The 26,238-nt window shown below is 43.2% G+C and overlaps 1 protein-coding gene across 2 annotated transcripts in view; it reads right to left on the bottom strand.

Annotated features, from left to right (window-relative positions):
- CDKL1 (cyclin dependent kinase like 1) overlaps window positions 1–26,238 on the bottom strand; it is a 60,879-nt gene that overhangs the window by 16,423 nt on the left and 18,218 nt on the right. For both annotated transcript variants that reach the window (XM_086709793.1, XM_086709794.1), the window contains exon 3: window positions 8,706–8,827. In XM_086709793.1, coding sequence (XP_086565919.1) covers window positions 8,706–8,827 — 122 coding nt within the window. The remainder of the gene's footprint in view (window positions 1–8,705; window positions 8,828–26,238) is intronic.

The following is a 26,238-nucleotide window of genomic DNA, read 5'->3' as shown; positions in this document are numbered from 1 at the left end:
CTGTTTCTTCTCTAAAATGCCAGGGCCTCAGAGTCCATCTCTAAGATCCTTCTTAGCTGATGATGATAGGAGGCAAGTTTTTCACTGCTGAAGAAGGGAGTTACAAAGATAAGAGGGAAATAAATAGAATCTGTTCTGTTGTGTTGGGTTGGAACTGGATATACGCGTAGGTACACAGGGTTCTGTGCCGGAAGGGGCACTATCTTCTGTAGCGTGGTCCAGAGAGCTTCTCTGCTTAAGTTAACATTTGAAGTAGTGGTTACGGGAGTGAGAAGTGGCCAGATTTGGGCAATATTTTCAAAATAGAATCTTCAGGATTTTCTGAAAGATTGGATAGGAGAGACAGAAAGGAACCAAGGAATGATACCAAGGTTTCAGCTTGACTAGCTCTTTACTGAGGAGAATGCTGAGGGAAGATCTGGTTTGGGGGAGGAAAGGTGAATATATTGAGATGCTTATTGGACAGCAAAAGAAAGCCTCTGGGTTGGCAGTTCTGAATTCACAAGGGAGGTCAGGCTGGAAATATAAATTTGGGAAGTATATACATATGGATGATATTTGGAGCCCTAGGGCTAGATGGAAGCCACGGAAGTGAATACAGAAAAAGAAGAGAAGGTCAAAGTCCTGAGGCCCTACAACAGGTGGAGGTCAGAGAGCAGAGAGGGATTCAGCAAGAGACTGGGGTTGAGTATGGGGGAAAATAAGGTGACACTCAGAAAAGCAGTGTCGCCAAAGCCAAGTGAAGGGAGTGTTTCAAAGGACTTGTGGATTAAGACAGTAGGTTGAACAAGCCCATCTAATTTCACTCCCTCTCCAAACCTGACTAGAGCCACACTGAGAGGTTTTTTCCAAGACCAAAACCTACATGGTCAGAACAGGAGAAGAGATAATAGGAACACATTCTGGAATTTGGAAAGCAGGCGGATGAATGAAAACCGACAGCAGATCCAGGAAAGCCAAAACCTAAGCCAGAAGAGGAGAGAGTGGAAGACCAACCAATTTGTCCCAAAGAATCCTCCAGAGGTGGGGGTGCACCTCCAAGGGTGCAAGACCTGGCAGCCAAGATCCCTCTGGAAGTGGGAGGGGCAGAGGACTGTGGAAAATCTGTTTTGGAAACAATGAAATCTCTAGATCCCTCCCCCTATTGTATCCCAGTAGGGAGCACTCTTCCCCCAACCTAGTAGAAGGCTGGAGTTTTGTTTTCTGGAGAGTGTAAAACAGAGGATGTTTGGTACAGTTGAGATGGTGGATACTGTTCCCAAAACAGAGGATTAAATGATTATGTACATACTAACTGGCGAATGCTGAGACTCCCCAGGCTTCTTCCCTCACTGGCTCTAACAAAGCTGGCGGCCAGACTTCACACTCCAAGGAAAATACTGGAAGACTTTTATGGAGGAAGCTCAGGAGGAAAGCTCTGAAAATTCTGACATTAGGGTTCCCCAGCAAATGAACCAGCCAGATAACCCCACAGTGAAGCCCAGAGCTTCCAATAGCACCCGACTCTTAACCATGGGCATTATCTAATGTCCAAGGAAAGCCTGAAATGAGAAGGGTAGAGATCAAAACAAACAGAAAGAAAACAACTTAAAAGAAACAGAAACCGTGGAGAGTGACGAGAACTTTAAAAAAAAGAAAAAAAGGGGCACCTGGGTGGCTGAGTCAGTTAAGCATCTGACTTCTGCTCAGGCCATGATCTCATGGGTCATGAGTTTGAACCCAGCGTCAGGCTCTGTGCTGTCAGCTCAGAGCCTGGAGCCTGCTTCGGATTCTGTGTCTCCTTCTCCCTCTGCCCCTCCCCTGCTCGCACACATGCCCTCTCTCTCTCTCAAAAATAAATAAAACATTAAAAATTTTTAAAGAAAAGAAAAAGAAAAAAGAAAAACATTAATAGACAAAAGGAAAGCTGTTGCATCCACGAAACAAGAAAAAGACACTATAAAAAAAGCAAAAGGACCAATTAGAGTCCAGAATCCAAATAACAAAAGGCCCAGAACAAGAAAATACAGAAAACAAAGGATAGTAAATCAGTAATAAAACAATTCAAATTTTCTTTCTCAGACAAAAGGAGCCCACCAAGTGCCAGCATAAGGGGTAAAAAGCAAGGCCCATGATTTTCATAATGCAGAATTCTGTGAACAAAGAGAGGAAGCTTCTGGAAATAAAAAAAGAAACGGACTTCACAAAGGAGCAGAAAATAGAATGGCAACAGACTTCTTAACACTGGAAGATAGAGGGCACTTCAAAAATGCTTTCAAGGGCAGCCTGGGTGGCTCAGGCAGTTAAGTGTCCGACTCTTGATCTCAGTTCAGGTCATAACCTTGTGAGGTCAGCCCTGCATCAGGCCCTGCGTTGAGCGTGGAAACTGCCTGGGATTCTCTCTCTCCCTCTCTCTCTCCCCCTCCCTGCTCATACTCTGTCTCAAAAATAAATAAATATCAAAAAAATTTTTTGAAGGACTATTATTTTCTAAAAAAACAAACATACAAATCTATATTCACACAAAATACCAATCAACTGTGTGAAAGAATTTTTAAAGTACAAAGGCAAGACTTCAATCTCTTTTTTATTTTTATTATTTTTTTAATGTTTGTTTATTTTTGAGAGAAAAAGACAGAGTGTGAGCAGGAGAAGGGCAGAAAGAGAGAGGGAGACACAAAAAGGGAAGCAGGCTCCAGGCTCTGAGCTGTCAGCACACAGCCTGACAGAGGGCTTGAACTCACAAGTGGTGAGACCATGACCTGAGCCGAAGTTGGACACCCAACTGACTGAGCCACCCAGGCGCCCCCCAAATCTCTTTTTTAGACCTCTCATACACCGTTTCTCAGGGAGTCCCTGGAGGAAGCACCCCACCCAAAGAAGTAGACTATAAAAGATTACTTGAAACAGAGAAAACTGGATGCCTGACACACAAGAAGGAAGCAACAGGAATCTCCTGGAGGATAGTGAAGGGAGATGTTCTATGATAACGGCATTCCAGGCATGGAAAACAACTTGTCCAGATTGGAATAGCTGACTCAAGAGCCAGGCATGTTGAGGGTTGTCACCACCATGCCCTCTGCCTTATACCATCTCAAATAAATATGAACATATTTAACAAACAGATGCTTTGGAAGAGTCTACATCCATGTTCAAATTTTGAGTACCAGGCTATACTTTTCTTGTATGCAATTCCATAAACAAAGTCAAGTTATAATCAGAATGGTGTTTGGCAGGCTAAGGATTGGGATGAGGGAAAGTAGGCAGTATGACTACTAGCCTGGGCTAGCTTCTTTGCATCCATCTCCAAATTAGGGGATGCAATTATAAAACAATGCAAGTTATAAAACATATATAATCAGTCCATTTTATCTATTTTTTTTTCAACGTTTATTTATTTTTGGGACAGAGAGAGACAGAGCATGAACGGGGGAGGGACAGAGAGAGAGGGAGACACAGAATCGGAAACAGGCTCCAGGCTCCGAGCCATCAGCCCAGAGCCCGACGCGGGGCTCGAACTCACGGACCGCGAGATCGTGACCTGGCTGAAGTCGGACGCTTAACTGACTGCGCCACCCAGGCGCCCCTACAATCTATTTAAATATGGATATACATAGAAAAATAATTAGAAAACTATTTCTCAACCTGTTAATTTTATTTCTATGTTTCTGTGTTGCTTGAAACATTATTTCAACAAACAATGTATCACTTTTAATCTAAAAATAAAGAGTTTTAGTGTTTTATAAAAGTTGTGGAATTCCATTGCCAGAAACTGAAAACTTGCAGTAATAACCTTCCCCCACCAGATGTTCTTTGAACAAACTCCATCAGAGTCAGAGGCAGAACCAGTGGTAATGGGAAAGAAGTATTATGTCTGGCTGCACTTACAGAGGGATAGAAAAATGAGGAGGGAATCCAGAAACTAGTCACTTACCAAACTTTGACCAAGGACAGACCAACAGTTTAAGAATAAGTATATTAAGTTCTTCAGAAGATAAGGAATGGTAATATGTTTGTTTGAGGGCAAATATAAAAAACATAAGCACCACACTGGAAATTATAATGGATACATATTTATGTCACTGTAGCAGGATACATGTCTTGTGCACAAACTTGCTTGTTAGTAGCAACATGAATTTGAATCTTTTCCAAAAGCTTTCCAAAGGAGTACAAGAAGTTACAAACATGATAATGAGGCAATGGATTAGTGTCCATTTCAGATTCAAAGTAGAGACAGGTCTTTTGAGTTTTATTTGTCAGGAATTATTTTTAATGATTAAAATGTAACCACAGTGATACATGCAACATGGGGGAAGTATTTTAAAAAACATAAATAGGGGCGCCTGGGTGGCTCAGTCAGTTGAGCATCTGATTTCAGCTCAGGTCATGATCTCATGGTTTGTGGGTTCGAGCCCCATGTCAGGCTCTCTGCTATCAGCGCAGAGCCAGCTTGGGATCCTCTGTCCCCCTCTCTCTCTGCACCTCCCCCACTTGTACTCTCTCTCTCAAAAATAAATAAACATTAAAAAATAAAATGAAAACTATAACAATCATAATTCAAGGTATCACTATTAAAATATTAAGTGTATTAATTATTTTTCTTTTTTTCTATCTATATATGAATTCTATGAAAAGAAATTATGTATTTTTATTATAGCATTTTTCTTCATTTTGCAATTACTCATGAACATTTTTCTATTTCAGTGTTTGGGTTTTTTTTTTTTTTAACATTTATTTATTTCTGAGAGACAGAGACAGAGTGCAAGTGGGGGACGGACAGAGACAGAGGGAGACACAGAATACAAAGCAGGTTCCAGGCTCTGAGCTGTCAGCACAGAGCCCAATATGAGGCTCGAACCCATGAATGGTGAGATCATGACCTGAGCTGAAGTCAGACACTCAAACGACTGAGCCACCCAGGCGCCCCTATTTCAATGTATGTTTTATCTATAAGCATGATTCTTAGTGGCCCCACTGTATTTCATTGTAAAGACATACCATAGTTTACTTAACCAGCCATCTATTATTGGACATTTCAGTTGTTTCCAATGTTTACACTATAAAAAAATCCTTTAACGGGGCACTTGGCTGGCTCAGGTGGTAAAGAGTGCAACTCTTGATCTCAGGGTCATGAGTTCAAGCCCCACAGTAGGTGTAGAGCTTACTTAAAAATTTTTTTTAAATTAAAAAAAAACACAGAAAATCCTTTAATAATAAACACTTGTATAACTAAACCTTTGTGCATATACTCAATTATTTTCTTATGATAAATTATTAGAAGTAGAATTGCTTGGTCTAAGATTTGTCTCTAAAGCTGTTAATACACAATGCGCCAAACTGCCCTCTGGACAGGCTGCTCCAGCAGTGTACTGATCATTTCCTTTCACAACATTAGGTTTTAGAATTTTATTTATTTTTTTAGGTAGGCGCCACGCCCAAAGTGGGACTTGAACTCGTTACCCTGAGATCAAGAGTCACATGCTCTACCAACTAAGCGAGCCAGGCTCCCCAGATTTTAGAAGTTTTAGTCAAAGTAACTATCTTAAAGTGAAAAATAATTGAAACACTGTTATTATTACCCTTCTTCAAAATCATTTTGTAAGTATCAGTTTATTGGTCTGCTAACTTGGTCATCCCACAACAAGTATTAGGGATATACCAAGTGCCAAGAATTAAGGTACAAGATACTGGGGATACACAGGGGAGGAAGGCACAGCTCTTGCCCTTGAATATTGTTACAATTTACTGTGCAAATGGAGTCTGTAATAGAAATAATCCCAGAAGATACTATGGATACCAAAGAAAGGAACTCCTGACTCTTCTCACCGTCAGCTAAAATAGTTACCACACAGGAGGTCATATTTGAGCCATATCTGAAGGACAGGCAGGGGTGTGTAGGCAGAGTAGAGAAGGTAGGGCAGTGCAGACTGAGAAAGCAACTGTCCTACTGAACGAGGCTCAGAATGGAAATGATTCCGTGGGGCAGTGTCACGTTTTATGTGGCAATCTGGGGAGAAATGGGGCTGTGAAACCTGGTGTCCTGTGCTAGGACCACATCAGTAAGCTTTGGGGAGCTATTACAGGGTTTTATAAAGAGGACTGGTAAGATCCACTTTGTATTTCAGAAATTTGTACTTAGAAATACAAAATGGTGATCACGGGACATTCTGGAGTGAGCGTACAAACCGAAGGAGGGCCCCACCTGACACCAGGAAAATACCGGCATTCGCATGCTATCCTTTGTTGATATTATCCAACAGATTAAACATGATGTTGAAGGAGACCTGCGGTCTTCTGACCTCTACGGTATTAGATCAACAATTCATAGCACTTTAGACCTGAGAGTCCCCTTAAACTTCACCTGGTCCTAAACTCTCATTTTCACAGGTGAGAACACCTGGAAGCAACTTGCCAAAGGTCACGCATGTGATGTTGACCCACTTTTACGGGGGATGTACTTATAAAGTGCTATTTTATAATATGACAAATTTCTAAGTTGAAAAACAAAAGGTTTCCTATGAATTTCAAAATCTTTGGTTGATGCAGTTTAACGACATTTACTCCTTAATGATGACAAGCAAAAATTTGAAATAGCATTTAAAATAGATTGGAGAATTGTCAACTATTCAGTACAATGGAAAGTAACTTCTATTTTTAAAAACAAAAAAAAAAATCCTTAAACTTCAAAATAAATGAATATAATTTGGTTTAGAATAAATCTTATTTTTCAAGTTTGCTCATTTATCAGCATTCCTTCGGTCAATCTTCTATTTAACAAACCACAGCACATCATCATTTGGAAATGTTGCTTGTACTTAAACTCACATGTATCTACTGGTCCTTCCCTTACCCACCTCCATATTAAAGCACTTTCTATTTCCTGGAACATACATAACATATTTTAGCCAGTGGAGTTAAAAAAAAAAAATCTGCTTCCAAACTCTAATCGCTCCTTGTCCTGTCCTTTTTTCTTCTGCTCAAACTATATGCCAAAAAAAGAATTGACTCCCAACTGCTTTCAGCCCCCCACTGATCAGTGTTTCTAAGTGACTCAACCTAACATGATTCATCAAGCTCCCTGCAACATCTCCCTAGTAGCACATAGCCAGGAGTAATTTATACCAATAGGTTTAACTGAAATGTCAGTTGCAAGCTATCAAAAGAGCAAATATCAACATACTAACAGTTTTCCTCCCTTGAACACATAATTTCTCTGTATCAATGACTTTCTGAAGAGAAGTGTCTGTTCTCTGGGCTCTCTCTGGCTGTGTAAATTAACACGAAAAGCCTATGCCATGGTCACTCACAAACCACAAGCTGCTTTAATCCTATTTGTCTGGATATCATGGCTGATCACATAACTACCACCACGTGGCAAAGAGCAAACACTTGGCCGGGGTTTGAAAGCATTGTTGAGAGAGCCACAGGCTCCAGTCACGGGTGTGATTGTGAGCAGGGATGGGGCACCAGTCCACCATTCTGATACATGAGGCCACTCTGCATATTGTCCTCAGCCAAAGCTGGGCTCCCGGGAGCACAGCAAAAGGAGGGGATGGGCTATCCTTCCCTGCTCACATGTTTTAAGTCTCTCACTATTCAACTCAAAGGCCACCTCCTCCAGGAAGTCTTCTTGGATCCACGTTGAATCCTATCTTCCAGGCCTGCTAAACATTCTACCCTCTCCATCTGGCCACAGTGATTAGCCTCCAGGTTAGCTCCATCACTTGAACCGAAGCAGAGTCTTCCAATGACTTTATATGCAGATGCTACCTTCTTCTAGAACTTTCTTTCCTCTAGAATAGCTACATAGGTTGATAAAAGCCCGTGGCAATGCTTCCTATTTCGTATTTTCCCCTTCTATCGCATACCATTGACACATACTCTCCCAAAGCCACCTTATAAGACTCCTCTGCAAGGCAGAGTGAAGCCAGCACAGAGAAGAGTTGGGAGAGAGAGAAAATGTACCACTGACGGTGCTTTAAGCATCCAGTTGAGGAGTGGGTGGGTGCCCAAGTCCAGCCTGCACTCCGCTTACTCTGGCAAGAGGCTACTGTCAACCAGAGGAAGGGACACACACACTTTTGTGTGTGTTTGTTTTCTTTTTTCAAACAAAAGCTCTGTCTGCTCACCAAGCCTTCCTGTAGTGCACACAAAGCAGCTGCCCATGCCAGAAAGGGGTGTGTGATAAGGTCACCAGAGCCCCCAAGTCATGCCATCCTTCCCGGCCACAGCCACCCCAACATTCCTTTTTCACCTACACTTGCCTTAAGTGGGTTCTTGCCACCTGTAACCAAAGAATTCCTGACCAAGACAGCAGACCAGACTCCCAGATCGCTTCAGCTGAAGTGTTACGTTTGTTTTCGCCTTAAGCCTCCTATTGGCCGTCGTCTTTGGACTCTTGCCTTCAATCTCTGAGTCCTTACACCTCTCTAGTCAGGCACGACTAACCAGTAATCTTCCTTTTCTTTCTTAGAGACCAAGAGGGCTTCTATGCACAGATAGTATAACAAAGAAATGAAGTTCAACCTAATAATGCTGCTGCTTTCTTCATGAAAACAATTAGTTATGACCCGCTTCCCAGCCTTTTCAGTAACTCTTCTGCTGTCAGGCCCAGCAGCGGAGTAAACCTGTTCTTGCCCGATCTGCAAAAGAGGCCATTGCTAATTTTCCTTCACGAATCCTGGCGTGTGGTGCCGTGTTTCATTTGTAAGGGATGGATCACTCACCCTCTTTGGTGTCTGTCCAACTCATGGAGAACGGTGTGGTCGCAGTACTCAAACACCAGGTGAAGCTTCCGCTTCCTTCTGAAGACTTCGATAAGGTTAACCAGGTTGGGATGCTTGAGTTGCTGAAAACACAAAAAGCAAGGTGCTAAGCTGGGGCCGTGAAAGACCGCTTTCTCCAACTTGGATCCAATTAAAAGAGAGCCGTTTGTCCTTTGGGAACTTTCTTGTCTTGGACTGAAGGAGGCTGTAAACAGTATGATCTTACTTCTCTCGAGGAGCTGTTTGTCAGCGGCTTGTAAATAATTACAGCATAAGGGCACCTGGGTGGCTCAGTCGGTTAAGCCTCTGACTTTGGCTCAGGTCATGATCTCAGGGTTCGTGAGTTCAAGCCCCACGTCAGGCTCTGTGCTGTCCGTGAGGAGCCTGCTTCAGATCCTCTATCCCCAGCTCTCTCTCAGCTCCTCCTCCACTTGTGCACTCTCTCTCTCAAAAATAAACATTAAAAAGAAATTAAAAATAAAAACAAAGTTATAAAAAAAATGATTACAGCATAACCTAGGTGGTTGGTGAAGGCAAAGAGAGAGATGGGAAGGCCAGAAAAGAACGGAGAATGAAAAAGAGGGGGCGATATTTAGTTAATGCAAGTTCATCTTCAGATGAGGATCAAATGTCCCTTCCTAAAGAGGTGTCTTTGGACCTCCCCAGGCTGGTTCAGTGTCCCTGTATGTCTCCTAGCCCCCCTGAACTATGTCTCCTTGGCAATCCTTTGGAATTACTAAGATCATTCATTTGATTGTTTAACATCCTCTGCTGTCAATAGATACAATATTCCATGAAAAGAAGAATCATGACCTCAGGATTCTCCTGTTGCCTCAAAACGATGTGGCTGTACTCCCAGCCCAGGGCTTCGCACATAATAGATGGGGGGTGCCTGGGTGGCTCAGTCGGTTAAGCATAATAGACATTTGATAATTATTTGTGAAAGAAGGAGTAAATCATGTTTCCTAGCTTGATGAAACATTTTAAGACAGAAAAATGATGTGCCTGAAGGTGCGCATGTAGAGGAAAAAAAAAATGGGGAATCAATGTTGTGTTGCCAAAGATAAACCTTGCACTTAGCTTCCTGGACGCTTCTGTCCATAATCCTATCTGAAGCACTACAGCTAGGCAAACTAATAATTGTGAAGGGAAACACAGTGATTAACTTTCTTCAGGACATGAAGGCCTCCAGGCACTGGTCTAAGAAACAAAAGAAGGAGCCATAAGGCTTCCTAAGGCCTGTCCTAGAAGCCAGGGGACACTACTGCCGCTTCATTCTAGAAGTCCAAGAAAACAAAGCACAAGGCTCAGCCCTGAAGAAGCCCGGGATGAAGTACCTCAGGCAGAGAGGCCCAGGTGTCCTCGCTGAGCTCATTCCCCAGCCGCCGCCAACTTAAATTCAGCTGCCTGAGTGAACCGGGCAAGACCGACTGAAGGAACCCTTCCCCAAGCCACAGAATTGTGAGAAATAAAACATCACTCTTGCTTGAAACTACTAAGTTTATGCCGCAATGGAGAACCTGTACCAGCTCACAGGGGGACTTTTGAAACCACAGATGTGTAGGCCCCATGCCCAGAGACACTGAATTGGTCTTAGGGGCCAAGCATCTTGTTTTCTCTCAAAATTCTCCAGGTGATTCAAGAGGTAGCCAGAGGTATTAATCACGGATGAGCAGATACTTCATAAAAGGTAAAAAAGGTAGAAGGAGAAAAAGTGAAGATCTTGAACTGCATGCGATATTTGTACGCGCAGTGAGAAGAGAAGCAGCCAGCAAGGGAAATACTAAACAAGACAGGTATTTTCTCGCTTTCTTTGTAAAATCCCTCTGTAACCATCTTCAAGATATGAAATTCTTCCCGTAGATATTACACTTGGTAAAACAAAGCCACGATACTCTAAGGGCCATTAGTCCCAGGTGGGCCTTAGAACAGGGGGCCCTACAAACTATAAAATCTCTTATTTATGTTAACATACCTGGAAATGTTTAGCCTGAACTAACATTTTCCAGACAGAGTAGGGCAGATCTGACTACTGTCTTGAACTAAAAAAAAAAACAACTGCACGGACTTAGATGTCTCAAACAGCAAACAATCAGCTCAAAGGGCCGAAACAGTAGCATTACGACATAATTAGCATAAAGCAGGGGTTTTCTTTCAGGCTCTGAAAAATCGCTGTCCACAGGTCCAGACTTCAAATCTTAGATTCTTTTAATTTTCCATGTTCGATATACAGTCCTCATTTATATCTCCAGCCAGCCTTTGAAGCACAAGTACAGATAGATCAATTGTACCCAAATGAATACCCAGACCTTCTCTGGATACCAAGACTGGTGCCCCCACCTTGTCATGTGCACATCTGCAGGGATTGTGGCAGGGTGCTGCTACCTCAGGATAAACCCCAAAGGTCCTCTCAGTTTGGCTTCTCTTATGTCTCCAGCCTCATCTCTCATAACTTCCCCCCAAAGGCCCTGAACATCACTCACTTCCTTGAAGGCTGGTGCTCCCTTTCCTCTCAGGACCTGCTCACCTGGCTCTCTCTCTGGAACACTCCCTTCATCCGGATGTCACTTTCTCTGTCTGGCTTCCTCCCCCCAAACCCTGTGATGCACCTAGTGGGCACCAACCAGGCACTGTAGTGCTGGAGCCCAAGCGTGGGTACCCCGTGAGAGGTGAAGGGCACTGTTACAACAGTATCCACTGAACCAAGGGGGACCAAACATAGACTACACCCGTCTTTCTATTACTATACACCTTTGCAAAGCCAAAACCCTAGTAACTGTAAGATAGTCTCTTCAGATAACACGTAGATTCTTTCCAACTTGTGGCTGTTGTGAGTAAGGTTTTGGTGAACAAATTACTCACTGGTTGACCTTAACTTTGAATACATTCACTTCAGGCCTCAACCTCCATCAGTGAGAGCAGGAAGCTCAAGGGTTGCTGTGATAATGCCACACAAGGAGCACTCAACAGTGTCAGTTGAGTACAGTAGCCTCTTCATGAAGGGTAACTGCTGATATTATTATTTGGAGTTAAATCTATTTTTACGTAGGATGATTTTCTCTACTCAGAGTATTCAACATCTACTTATTGATTTTAGTGTGCATGAGATAAAGTCTTAAGGACATAGAGACAAAGTGAGTCATGCCCCTACCCTCCAAGAGCCTAGAATCTAAGAGGGAAGGGAGATACTGAACAAGTAATTACAGCTATGATAAATGCGACCAAAAGCAAGGCAAGGGTGCCTAGTTTGCGGATGGTGGGTGGTCCAGGGAAGATCTTGAGGAAGTTAGGTAGACACTATCTAGAGCACCAAAAATACAGCTTTATGGCTCTAGAGACGGCCAAATTGCTTTCCAAAAGGATCACAGATATTTACACCTAGGTCAGGAGCATGGGAGTACTTTTTACCATACGTTGGCCAGCTATATATATAGATCTATAGTTATATATAGATAGCTACATATAAATTTATCTATAGATATAGATAGACAAACAGATAGGGACTTAGACATTTAAGATTTGTGATATATATCATCAAATTGCTTCTAGCAAGACAGGTCATATGGCTTTTAAACCACCTGTCTCTCCTAACTCCCCCCACGAGATAATCTGCATATAACTGAAAATGGGTAATAAATTGTTTCTCCACTTATTTTAAGAACAAGTTTAATTTAGAAAAATTGATCGCTAAGACTAAATTCTGACTGGGACTTTTAAATATTAAATACTTTAAACTAAATTATTAATGGTCTCTAGGTTGCCAGGATTCTGGGTGATCAGAAAACATTTCCAGAGCAGCAGGTATTTTATTTTTTTATTTTTATTTTTTAAAAATTTTTTTTAACGTTTATTTATATTTGAGACAGAGAGACAGAGCATGAACAGGGGAGGGTCAGAGAGAGAGGGAGACACAGAATCCGAAACAGGCTCCAGGCTCTGAACTGTCAGCACAGAGCCCGACGCGGGGCTCAAACTCACGGACCGCGAGATCATGACCTGAGCCGAAGTTGGCCGCTTAACCGACTGAGCCACCCAGGTGCCCCAGCAGCAGGTATTTTAAAATCATTCCCTGTCCTGGCTGTGTTCATTTATTCAACAAAGATCCACAGAGCACCTGCTTCGTCTCAGACACTGTTCTAAGCACTAGAGACACACAGGTCAAAGGGGACAGGAGACTCAGGCATTAAACAAAGAAGTGTCACAAAGAGCTCCACATATACAAGGGATTAGGCTACCTCAGAGAAACTGTCCCTGAGTAAGTGGCCTTGAGCTGAGTCCTGGAGGGAGGGAAAGGTCTGACCAGACCAAAGTCAGGAGGGGTGGTAGAGGCAGGTTTCCAGGCAGAGGACTGGCCCTGGCCAGAAGGGGATTAGGCCACTTACAGAACTGAAAGACAGTGTGGCTTGAGGGTCAAGTGCATGGAACCAAGGCCAGTTTGACAGTCAGAAGCGGAGTCCTGTACGACCTTGAGGGCCATGCCAAGAAATTTATACTTTATCCTAAGTGTGATGGAAAGTTACTGGAAGGAGTTTTAGCAAGATGTAATATAATAATACCATGTGGGTTTTTTAAAGCTCACTATAGTGGTTAGATACAGAATGGCTTGGAGGAGGCAATATGGTGAAAGGAGACCAGTGACGAGCCTGTTGTCAGCTGAGAGATGATGACAGCTTGGACCGGGCAGAGGCAGGGAGATGGTGAGAAAGGCACTGTTTGGTATTAGAATATTCAGGATGAGGTGATGGGCTGGAGGTGAGGGACAAGGGAGAGGGAGCTGTTAAGAAGGACCAAAGTTTTGTATAACGGGGCAGATGGTGGTGCTGTCACAGAGAGGAGGAGCAGGTTTTAAGGGGAAGAAACTGCTGTTTTGGGCAGGTTGGTGGGGACTCTGAGATATCAAAGTAGAGTTGTCAGGTTGGCTGGAGTTGGAGCTGAAGATAAAAGCTAGGGAGTCAGCAGGAAGGTAAGGGAAGCCATGGGTAGATGCAATTTCTTAGAAGAGCAGGTGAGAAAGGAAGAGGCCCACAGAACCTCAGCACTAGATGTGTGGTGGCTGAGGAGGAAGCAAGAAGAAAGGGAAGAAGACCTCCCAAGATAAGAGAGAAGACAGCAGAGGGATGGGCATATCATGGAAGGAAGAAGTGGTCGGCGGTGATGGAGGCTGTTGTAAGGTGGAGTGGGGAGAGGCCTGAGAGGCTTCCTGCAGGCTTCCCCAGGCAGGCTGGGCCGTGTGACCTCCCCGGAAGCTGTGTCAGTGCTGGGCTGAGACCAGAAGCAAGGTTGTATGGATTTAGCTTCTCAAAGAACCTTACCCCTCTTTGCTGACTTCCCCTGACCCCAGGAGCAGAACTCAGGGGGACCTCTCTAATCCTGAAACCCGTTTGCAGTTGGTAACCTGGAGGGTTCAATGACAGCCCCAATATTGTGAATGTTTGTGTTCACAAAGGTTCGAGTACTTCTGCTTCAATACTGAATGCGCTTCTTCAGAGACATGCAGAGGAATTAGATGAGAAGTAGGCAACATGACGGATGGACTGTTCATAGGCTTATTCGGCATGGTTATTTATACATACAAATAATCTTAATAAAACAGGTTCAACTGCCATATCTACTACCAAGATGTAGTTCAGGGCTCTTTTAGTTCTAATTGCTTCCTATTTATGAGTGTATGAAGTCAAAACCTCAGGGGTGGTCTTTTTTTTTTTTTTTAAGTTTTATTTATTTATTTTGAGAGAGAATGCATGCACATGCATGCAAGCAGGGGAGGGGCAGAGAGAGAGAGGGAGACAGAGGGAGAATCCCAAGCAGGCTCCACACTGCCAGCGCAGAACTCAATATGGGGCTCGAACCCACGAACGATAAGATCATGACCTGAGCTGAAGTTGGACACTGAACCAACTAAGCCACCCAGGTGCCCCAGCACTGTGAAGCATTTTGTGCTAGTTGCCAACATTTCAGATCAGGAGATGTTACTTCAAAACCCTGGTTACCAGGATCCTCTGGAAAATGATGCTGATCTAGCACAACTGGGCCTGCAGTATCCGTGGCATCAGTGAGCTGGGGCCGGGAGGCAGCTGTTCACTGTAGATAAGGCCTGTGGGCTTCAGTTCCCCACAGTCCCCACCCATCCCTACCACTCCCCGACACTAAGACCAAGTGAAAGTAGTCCTTTCTCATCACTCTTACATCATTGATTTTCTTACATGAGTTAAAAGGGAGATATTTAATGTACCCATGTTTCTATCAAAAGTGGGAAAACGGACAAGCAACAGAAATGGCTGCATATTTCAAGGCAAATAAGGAAAAATGTATTTATTTGCAGAAGTCAAGCGTTGCTCTCACACGTGTCTGGCCCCGGCAGGTAGTCAGTGTATGACCTCCACCCTAGGGAGCCCTCAATAATGGCTGCATGTTTCTGGACTGACCAGTACATGTTACATCTGTGGGTTCTCCTTTCCTTCAACTGTCAAGGATTCTCATTCTTTGTGGGGAGAGGGGGAATATTTATCCTGTCTTTGCTTTAGACAAAAAGGATTTTGTCATTTTCTCAAGGATCATATCCTGTTTTCCTTTCTAAAGCATTCTTCTCCCACAACTGTGGTAAATAATGAGAGATTAAATTGGAGAAAGTGGGAGCTATCTTAGTAATATGTTTTTATAGGCCTTTACACTTCTTGAACTTGACTCTAAGTCTTTGCAGGGATCTTCCATCAGTTAATGTTCACACAGAATGGAGAAAAGTGATGCCCCCCTCTCCTTTATAATAATTAGCCTTGAGTACTTCCCAAGGATTCCCAGATCAGCATATTATAACACTGTCAACCACTTGAGATCCAGCAAGGTTTAGAGCTTGTCCAACTAAGAAGCTGAGAAAAATCAAATTCTTCATATTTCCTCCCGTTCTTCTTTCTGAGATGAATGCTCTCAAATAAATCACAAGGCAAGAGTTAATAGCAGCAGTACTCAATTTGCTTTTGATTCAAAAAGAAAGCTTTAAACTTCACCTTAACCCCATTTAAGAACTTTGGAAGCACAGGTATGGTCCTAATAAAATGATACCACTCAAGAATGGGTATCATAAAAAGGTGTTCTAAAACTAATATGTAGATATAAGGCAGTTCAAATCAGAATTAAAAAAAAATGTTTTTGAACTAGATAAAATGCCTTTTACCTTCATACAGAACTGTAACTTTTAAAACCACCAAGGAGGGGAACCAGGATGGCTCAGTTGGTTAAGCATCTGACTTTGGCTCAGGTCATGATCTCATGATTCATGGGTTCAAGCCCCATGTCAGGCTCTCTGCTGACAGCTCAGAGCCTGGAGCCTGCCTCAGATTCTGTGTCTCCCTCTCTCTCTGCCCCTCCCCAACTCATGATGTCTCTCTCTCTCTCTCTTTCTCTCAAAAATAAACATTAACAAAAAAAATTTTTTTAACCACAAAGGAAAAATGGGGCAACTTGCTCTACCAGATGGCAAAATTTTCAATGTAGTGCCTATAGGGGCACTTGGGTATCTCAGTCAGTTGAGTGTCCGAATCTTGATTTTGGCTCAGGTCATGATCTCGTGTTTTGTGAGTTCGAGCCTCACACAAGGCTCTGCGCCGACAGTGGGGAGTGTGCTTGGGATTCCCTCTCTGTCCCTCCCACATGTGCTCACTCGCACTCCCTCTTTCTCTCTCAAAATAAATCAAACTTAAAAAAAAAAAAAAAACTTTTAAAAAGTGCCTATAATCATTACCAGCAGCAGCAGCAGCATTAACAGGCCAGTAGGCTATTGACTAAGAAATGAACAAACAGAAGAAGTACAGGATCTAGAATTAGATCCAAGTATTGAAGGGAAATTAACATATGACCAAGGCAGTACTTCACTACAGTTGAAAAAAATGTACTTTATTTAAAAATGATTCTGGGAAAACTGGCTACTCCTTAGGAAAATTAAAATCATACCTTACCACCCTATATATAAGAATAACTTTCGGATATGTTAAAAATTTTGGTATGAGATACTAGAAATACTAGAAAAAATTTTAGGAGAAACTTCCTATGACTTTAGAATGGAAGAAAGCATCCTGAAAAAACAATCTAGAAGAAAAAATGAAAAATAGGTAAGTTTGGCTACAGGAGAATAAAATAATGTTAGGAAGATGGCAAAAGTTCTGGAGATGACAGTGGTGATGGCTGCATGCCACTGTGAACGCCCTAACATCACTGGACTAGACACTTAAAAATGGTTAAAATGGTAAAATTTATGTTCTGTGTAACTTACCACAATAAACAAAAACAAAAACAAAAAACAAAAACACTCGAGACGATGTCAAAAGACACATAATTGGCAGGGAAATGTGTGTCATGACAAATAAAGGGTGATAGCCCTTCTATTACAAAGATACTTCGTGTATTATGAAGAAAAAGAAACCTATGCGGGGAAATGGGCAAAAGATATAAGTAGGTAATACACAGAAGAGGAAATACAAATGATCCAAGAGACATGGAAAGATACTCAATCTCACTAGTAGTCAGAGAAAGGCAAATCAGAACAACAAGGTAAGACAACTCAGTTTCCTAACAGGTAAACATTTCACAAACTCCTAACATCCAGTGCTTCCAAGGATATAGGGAAACAGATCTTCTCATACTTGGTTGGTTAGACTTTTTGGAAAAGTTACTAGCAGTATTTATTAAAACAATATACCCCTGGGGTGCCTGGGTGGCGCAGTCGGTTAAGCGTCCGACTTCAGCCAGGTCACGATCTCGCAGTCCGTGAGTTCGAGCCCCGCGTCAGGCTCTGGGCTGATGGCTCAGAGCCTGGAGCCTGTTTCCGATTCTGTGTCTCCCTCTCTCTCTGTCCCTCCCCCGTTCATGCTCTGTCTCTCTCTGTCCCAAAAATAAATAAACGTTGAAAAAAAAAAATTAAAAAAAAAAAAAACAAACAAAAAAAAAACAATATACCCAAAACACATGGGCAAAAGATCTGAGCAGATACCTCACCAAAGAAGAGATACAGATGGGAAATAAGCATATGAAAAGATGATCAACATATTTTTTCACTGGGGAATTGCAAATTACAAAAATAATGAGACACCAGAGTGCCTGGGTGGCTCAGTGGGTTAAGCATCCAACTTCAGCTCAGGTCATGATCTCAAGGTCCATGAGATTGAGCCCTGTGTTGGGTTCTGTGCTGACAGCTTGGAGCCTGGAGGCTGCTTCAGATTCTGTGTCTCCCTCTCTCTCTGCCCCTCCCCCCACTCACACTCTGTCTCTCTCTCTCTCTCTCTCTCTCAAAAATAAATAAACATTGGGGCGCCTGGGTGGCTCAGTCCATTGAGCGTCTGACTTTGGCTCAGGTCATGATCTCACGGTTTGTGGGTTTGAGCCCCACGTCAGGCTCTGTACTGACTGCTCAGAACCTGGAGACTGCTTCGGATTCTGTGTGTGTGTGTCTCTCTCTCTTTCTCTTTCTCTCTCTCTCTCACTGCCCCTCCCCCACTCATGATCTGTCTCTCTCAAAAATAAATGAATGTAAAACATTTTTTTAAATATTTTTAAAAATTTAAAAATAAATAAAAAAATAATGAGCTACCATTACACACCTATTAGAATGGTTAAAATCCAAAAACAGCTGAGGACACCAAATACTGATGACAATACTGAGCAAGAGAACTCTCATTCACTGCTGGTGGGAATGCAAGATGGGGCAGCCACTTTGGAAGCCAGTTTGGTAATTTCTCACAAAGCTAAACATAGTTGTACTATATGATCCAGCAGTCACACCCCTAGGTATTTACCCAAATCATTTGAAAATTTTTGTCACATAAAAAGCTGCACACAGGGGGACCCGGGTGCCTCAGTCGGTTGAGCATCCATCTCTTCATTTCAGCTCAGGTCATGATCCCAGGGTCGTGGGATTGAGCTCCATGTGGGGCTCCATGCAGAGTGGAAGCCTGTTTAGGATTCTCCCTTTCTCTCCCTCTGCCCCTCCCCACCTCAGTTCATGCATGTGTGTGCACTCTCTCTTTTTCTCTAAAATAAAAATTTTTTTAAAAACACACAAATGTTTATAATGGCTTTATTTATAATCACCATAAATTGGAAGCAAATGGTCTTCCTATAGGCAAAAGGATAAAAGATTGTGCTCTATCCACAGTGGAGTGGGATATTCATCAGAGATAAAAAGAAATGAGCTATCAAGTCATGACAAGACATGTATAAAATTTAAATGCATATTAAGTGAAATAAGCCAGTCTGGAAAGACTACATATTGTATGATTCCAATTATATGACATTCCAGCAAAAGCAAAACTATGGAGACAGTAAAAAGATCAGTGATTGCCAGGAGTTCAGGGGACATGGGAGGAAATACAAGGTGAAACAGGATTTTTAGGTCAGTAAAATTATTCTGCATGATACTGTATTGGAAGATATGTGACATTATGCATTTGTCCAAACCCACAGAATGTTACGGCACCAAGAGTGAACCTTAATGTATGCAAATTTTAAAAAATCATTTAGGAGGTTGGGGAATCCTATGTTAGAATGCAGAATCTAATAACAAAAAAATCTACCCGTATTACTAATGTATGAAACAACTTCAGTGGCAGTGGGGGTGGGGGCGAGGGGAGTAACTTTGGAAGTGGTTAGAGTCTATAAGACTAAAGGCAAAAGGAACTACACATAAAAGTATCAATAAGGTACTCTTAGTGATAAAGTTGTTTCTCAGGGGAATAGGAATCGACAATTCTGGGGTTTTTTTTTAATGTTTATTTATATTGAGAGAGAGAGTGCATATGTGCGAGCCAGTAGGGGAGGGGCAGAGGGAGTGAGAGAGAGAGAGAATCCCAAGCAGGCTCCACACTGTCAGGGCAAAGCCAAAAGGCCAACCGCAGAGCTCCATGTCATGAACTGTGAGATCATGACCTGAGCCGAAATCAAGAGTCAGGCGCTGAACCCACTGAGCCACCCAGGCACCCCGGAATTGACAATTCTAATAACATTATACACTGAATTAAACAAGTAAATGAATGCTGGATAATGAAAACCAGTTTCCCCTGTTAGCACAGGGTTAATGATAAGCAAGGAGAAGAGGCTAGTGTAATCCATGATCTGCTCCATCCATGGGTTAGAGTTGGAGACATCAGCAGGAACTCATTTTTAGGTTAGTATAGATACAGGTGGTTACATACAGGAATAACTATAGGTATCTATACGCACAGGTTAGTATACACACACATATTTCCTTGCTCTGTCAGCTGAGAGAGCCTAGAAGCAACCACACCCTAGCAGCAAGAAGTACACATGGAGCCCAGGTCTTGGTTTCTAATACCATTCATTCTCCAGCAGAAGGAACCAGAGTTCCTCAGAGAAAATGGATGATTCTAGGTAAGGCAGGAGAAATACAAGATGAGGCTGGGGCATCTTATAGTGCCATCAAGGAAAGTGCTAGGACAAAACAAACACTAACACTGCATTGATGGGGATATGTCATAGCGACGCAAATATCCATGAGTCTCTACTAACATAAATAAATGACTGATTGAATGAGTGAGTGAATGAATGAATGATTAGGGGAGAATAAGTAAGTCTATGTATAGGAATTCCAAGTAATTTATGTAGATACTCTCTGCATAATCATCTCAATTTTTCTGGAAATCTAAAACTGTTCTAAAAAATAAAGTTTATGGAAATACACGCACATCACCTATCTTACCCAGCACACCACTTCCAGAAATATACCTTACATAAATAAAAGCCCATTGTATAAAAATATATGTACAGGGGTATTTATTGCAGCATTATTTGTAAAAGCAAAAAATTAAAACAATGCCAACATCTTTTATTAAAGAGGATGGTAAAATAAATTGTGGTACATTCAAAGCATGAAATACTGAATACTTTGTAATGGTTAAAAAGAACAAAATTAACATGGGTCTATCTATTGGCCCAATGACAATGATGTACTGTTGAATAAAGAAGGCAAGTCACTGAGTGATTTTATAAAAACATATGAAAATAGAAACTATTGAATAATTTTATTAAAAATATATAAAAATAGGGGCACCTACGTGCACCTGGGTGGTTCAGTCGGTTGAATGTCTGACTCTTGGTTTCTGCTCAGGTTTGTGGGTTCAAACCCTGTGTCAGGCTCTACAATCCCAGTGCACAGCCTGCTTTGGATTCTCTTTCTCCGTCTCTCTCTGCCCCTTTCCTGCGCTCTCTCTCTCAAAAATAAATAAACTGAAAAAAAAAATTGGGACAGCTAGGTGGCTCAGGTCATGATCTCACAGTTTGTGCATTCAAGTCCCACATTGGGCTTTGCTCTGTCCATGTGGAGCTTGGGATTCTCTTTTCCTCTTCCTCTGCCCCTCCCCCACTCATAATTTAAATATATATATTTATGTATAATATTGTATATTATATATTAGTGTATATTTTTACATATATATATGTATGTATACAAATAGGGTGGGGGAGATGCGAGAAATAGGTGAAGGGGATTAGGAGGTACAAACTTCCAGTTATAAAATACATAAGTCACAGGATGAAAATTACAGCAGAAGGAAGACAGTCAATAAGACTGTAAAAACATTATATGGTGACAGATGGTGACTATACTTATCATGGTGAGCACTGAGTCATGTATGGAATTGTTGAATCACTACATTGTGCACCTGAAACTAATATAACATGGTATTTCAACTATACTTCAGTAATAAAAATTTTAAAAATATGTATGAAAATAGGAAGTAATCCAAAAATATGAAAAAGTTCTATTTTCATATATTCATTTTTATATATTATTACTCAAAAACCTATGCTGAGCCCTACTTTGTGCTGGACATTACTGTAAGCTCTGAGATTACCATACTTAACATGGCTAAGAAAAATCTCTGCTCTCAGGGAGCTTATAGTTGAGTACCCTGGATGGTGATGAATTTTACGGAAAGAAAGAAAGAAGGTATGGGGCACAGTAGTAGCATGGTGGGGGGTACAATTTAAAACAGGGTGATCAGGGAAGACTTCAGGGCAAAGGTGACAAATTAAAAAAGATCTGAAGAAGGTACAAGCCATGGAGACGGCCAGAAAAATGTTCCAGGCAGAAGGATCTACTATTCCAAAGGGTCTCACTCCTGCCTGGAGTATTTCGAACAGCAAGGTCAGTGTCAGCCCACCTTTTAATTTAACTGTTGCTGCAGCAACCAGCTTCATGTGGATGTATCCAATAGGCCCTCATCTCAGCTACATTCTGTATCTTTTGCCTTCTGCCCCAGGGCTTCTGGGGTGCTGAGGTACAGGATGCTGGTGGGTGACTCAAACTTGCAGCAGTTAACATTCCATGGGGGAACCCTTGACCAAGGGGGACAGGAAGTGGTAGGTATATGCTTATCTCTTCAGTCCTCCATGGGGGAACCCTTGACCAAGGGGGACAGGAAGTGGTAGGTATATGCTTATCTCTTCTGTCCTCCGGCTCCTTACAGAGACCTGGCAGGTTGAGTCCCTGTTGTCTCTTTCATTGCTTTCCCTCCTTCCCCATTTCCCTCTCCCCTGTCCCTTACTCCTGCTCCCTGGTATTACTTCCCCCAAATAAACTACGAACGTGCAATCCCTGATCTCAGACTTGACTTTATAGGAGGTGCACAGGCTGAGATGGTTGGTACTAGAAGTGGCCGTAGCTAGCGGATCTTCAGAATGGGATTCTGGAACTGGATCCATCCACCAGGCAGATGGCAACAGGGACCCCACTGCTGGTGGTAAGTGAGGTGAGAGGAAGCCCTGGGGAACTGCCTCAACATAATTAGTAAGGCTGTTGTCAGGAGTGGTTTTGAAGGCAGTGCGGTTGGCTCATACAATAGCAGCGGCTGGTGAGTGGTATGGGCTAACGGTAATTACAGGGTTATTGAGAGAGCTGGCTTTTGTTAACACCTTCAGGTCGTTGAAGGAAAAAAAAGAGAAAATGACAGGTTTGGGCTAGCCACCAGCAAACTGTGAGAATCAGAAGGCCTCTATGTAGTATTTAAAGAGACATTTATCTCCTGCGGACACAGGACAGATGGTGCTAAAATCAGGCTTAGGACTTAAGAACAGCAGAGATACGAAGGAGACGATGTACAGCTTCAACGGGCCTCTTATGCCAAAGGCAAGGCTCTGGTGAGAAAAGAGAGGGGCCCTGAGATCTGGAATAGAGACACTTAGGGTAATGAGCCTGAGAATCTTAAATTCTCAAATTGCCCTGAACCCTCTGGGCTGGGAGAAACAGCTTCTGCTCTTTTGCCAAAGGTGAAACACTTCCTCTCATACAGAGACTGTGGGAATACCAGAAATATCACTGAGGCAGGTGTCTTCTTGGGAGGATGATGCATGTCCTCCTTAGACTCTATCCCCACTCTTCCCAGGGCCACAGACCTGTGTAACTAGGATGCAGTTGGAGCAGAGCTCAAGCAGGGCAAGGTGGCTCTTGATCCAGGAGGAAATAACTGAAAGGGTTACAAGACCTGGCTGGTAAGTACGGCAGAAATCTTGGGGCCTTCGACCATGGCAGTGGTGACATATAAGGCTGGAGAGGGAAATTCACTGATATGGGAGCACTGTCCTGTGACTTGGGACTTATTTCCTGACAAGGACACCTGGAGACAGTCTTTCCTTCCTCCACTAACGCAGTATAGAAGGCACAGGGAAGGAGGTCACTGGTATCTTTGAGAAGCTCAGTGGCAGCCGTCCTCTCATGGCTGGAGATGCTCCCATGGAACTAGGCCCTCTGGTACCATTATGGGAAGCGAGGCCCGATGCCGTGTTTCCCAGAAATCTGTGCTGATGCCCAGATAAAAACTCACCATGGTGTTCTTTTTTTTTTTTTTTTAAATTTTTTTTTTTTCAACGTTTATTTATTTTTGGGACAGAGAGAGACAGAGCATGAACGGGCGAGGGGCAGAGAGAGAGGGAGACACAGAATCGGAAACAGGCTCCAGGCTCCGAGCCATCAGCCCAGAGCCCGACGTGGGGCTCGAACTCACGGACCGCGAGATCGTGACCTGGCTGAAGTCGGACGCCTAACCGACTGCGCCACCCAGGCGCCCCAACCATGGTGTTCTTATACGTGAAATAGAAGAGCGGCTGGCAGGTGTGTTACTTGACTTGTGTTACCAGAAACAATTGAGAAATGACAAATAGAAGGTTGCCCGTCAGAATGGAAGACTACAGTTTCTCACCCAGTTTCTAGATCTAAGTCGGTGTGTACCAAAGTGCTGTTGATTGAGTCCCGTGCCTAGGGATCCTGCAATGCCACCACAAGTACTTCTCAATCCTTTCCCAAAGGGATCTGTGGCTGTTTACCAGAGTAACAGGGGAAAGGGAAATACTCAGACCTTTCAAGGGCTGTGGCTAGCTGCAAAGTCTGAGTTGGCACTGACATCTGTGGATCCAAAATGCTATCATGGCCCCAGCTTCGAGTAATGGCTCACAGTGGGGCCTATTGGGTCCACAGTTCTGCCCTTGAGGTTATTTCCTCCACTTCCAAGTGCATAATAAGGATGGATACACTAGTAGTTCACAAACGTTCACACTGGTTTCACAACCAGTTGGGAGTAAGAGGCAATACGGCAGAAAGGGCCAAAGAGAAGGCCTTGAAATTGCACACACTCCCCAACACAATCCTGGCCAAAAGAGGAAATCGGAACAAACCACATCCCAAAAGGAAATGATGGATTAGCACCATCAAAGACGTAAAGGATGCAGGGGTGGCAGTCCGCATCATAATCCCACTCAATTCACCTGGTAGACTACTATAAACTCAACCAAGTCATACCTCCAAATGCAGGTGCTGGGCCAGACGTGGTATCTCTCCTGGAAGAGATCTACACAGTCTCTGGCACCTGACATGCAATTCATCAGATCATGCATTCATCATTGATCTGATAAGTGTATTCTTCCCAATCCCTATCAGTAAGGAGGATCAAAAGCAGTTCATTTATTGTGGAACAGACAGCAGTCCACATTCACTATTTTGCCCAAGGCCTAGGTTAACTCTTCTGCTCTGTGTTACAATAGAGTCTAAAGGGACTTTGATCATCTTGACATTCCACAGAATATCATGCTGGTCTACCGTATTCATGACTTCAAGTTAAATGGACCTTCTGGTGAGCAGGAAATGACAAGTATTCTGAATGCCCAATTAATGCCAGAGGGTGGCAGAAACGTTCACGGGTATGTCATGGGTTAACGTTCTAGGGGTCCAAAGGCCTGGGGCATGCTGAGACATCCACTCTAAAGGACAAATTGTTGCACCTTGTATTGCCCACCACTAAAACAAGGCATTGCACTTGGGGGATCTCTTTAGATTCGGGAGGCAGCATATCTTAAACATGTGCACCACGGACTAGCTCTTGGGAATACTGCTCTCATTTACCAGGTAATCAGGAAGGCTGCCAATACTGAGTAGGACCCAAGATAGAACTTTACAGCACATCAAAGCTACCGTACCACTCAGGTCATATGAGTCAGTACATTCAGACAAGATCGGGTGTGTTCAGGGCACTGTGGCCATAGACATGAGTCAGTATATCCAGTCACGCTAGTGCTGTCTAGCCTCTGGTGTGTCACGAGCCCTAATGGAGACTGAGTACCTGACCACGAGACATCGAGTGATTATGTGCCCAAAAGCTGCCAGAGCTGCCAGCTGTGAAGTGGGTAACAGAGACCCATGTCATAAGATTGCACGGAGGCAGCAGCAGTACTCTATGCTGTGACAACGATACATGTGTGATCAGGCTCAAGCAGGTCTGGAGGGAACGGGCAAGACAAAAAGAGGTGGTCAATTCTCCCATGCCATCTATTTTATTGTACTGTCACCTCTCCTTCAACGTACACATATGGTTTAATGGGAGTTTCCAGGCAATGGAGGAGAAAAACCTCAAGTCCAACTCACAGATGGCTCAGCTCATTATGCTGGCCCTACCTGAAAATGAACTGCCACCAGGAGGGGCCTTGAAGGACAATGGTGAAAGGGTATCCTTCCACTGAACATAGCTTCAAGTGGTGCACTCGATGGCTCACTTTGTATGAAGGTAGAAAGGACCTGAGATATACATGGACCCGTGGGTAGAGGCAAATAGCTTTCTAGTTGACTAAGAGTCTGGAAGGGACAAGGCTGAAAGGTCATTTGGAGAAGAGGCATAAATTGCACTTGTGGGAGTGAGCACAGAGCTTGAGGATCTTTGGGCTTCACACTAATGCCCACCAGAGAGCATCTACTACAGAAAACTCACTGAGAAACCTGGCAGATGTCTTTCTGGTGGGGGTGAGCCTGCTCCTTTCTTGGCCACCCCAGTGCCTGTGTAACTGACCCATGAACACAGTGGTCATGGCTGCAGAAATGGTGGTTATGCATGGCCCCAAAGCACGGCCCCCTCTCTGCAAGGCTGATCTGGCTACTGCTGCTACTGAGTTACCCAACCTGACAGCAGCAACGACTGATACTGAGGCGCAGAGGTGCGCTGTCCTTTAA

The sequence above is a fragment of the Puma concolor genome, chromosome B3 (genome assembly GCF_028749965.1).
Source record: "Puma concolor isolate L17-30 chromosome B3, mPumCon1.1.hap2, whole genome shotgun sequence".
NCBI lineage: Eukaryota > Metazoa > Chordata > Mammalia > Carnivora > Felidae > Puma > Puma concolor.
This window is presented reverse-complemented; position numbering and strand designations above follow the sequence as displayed.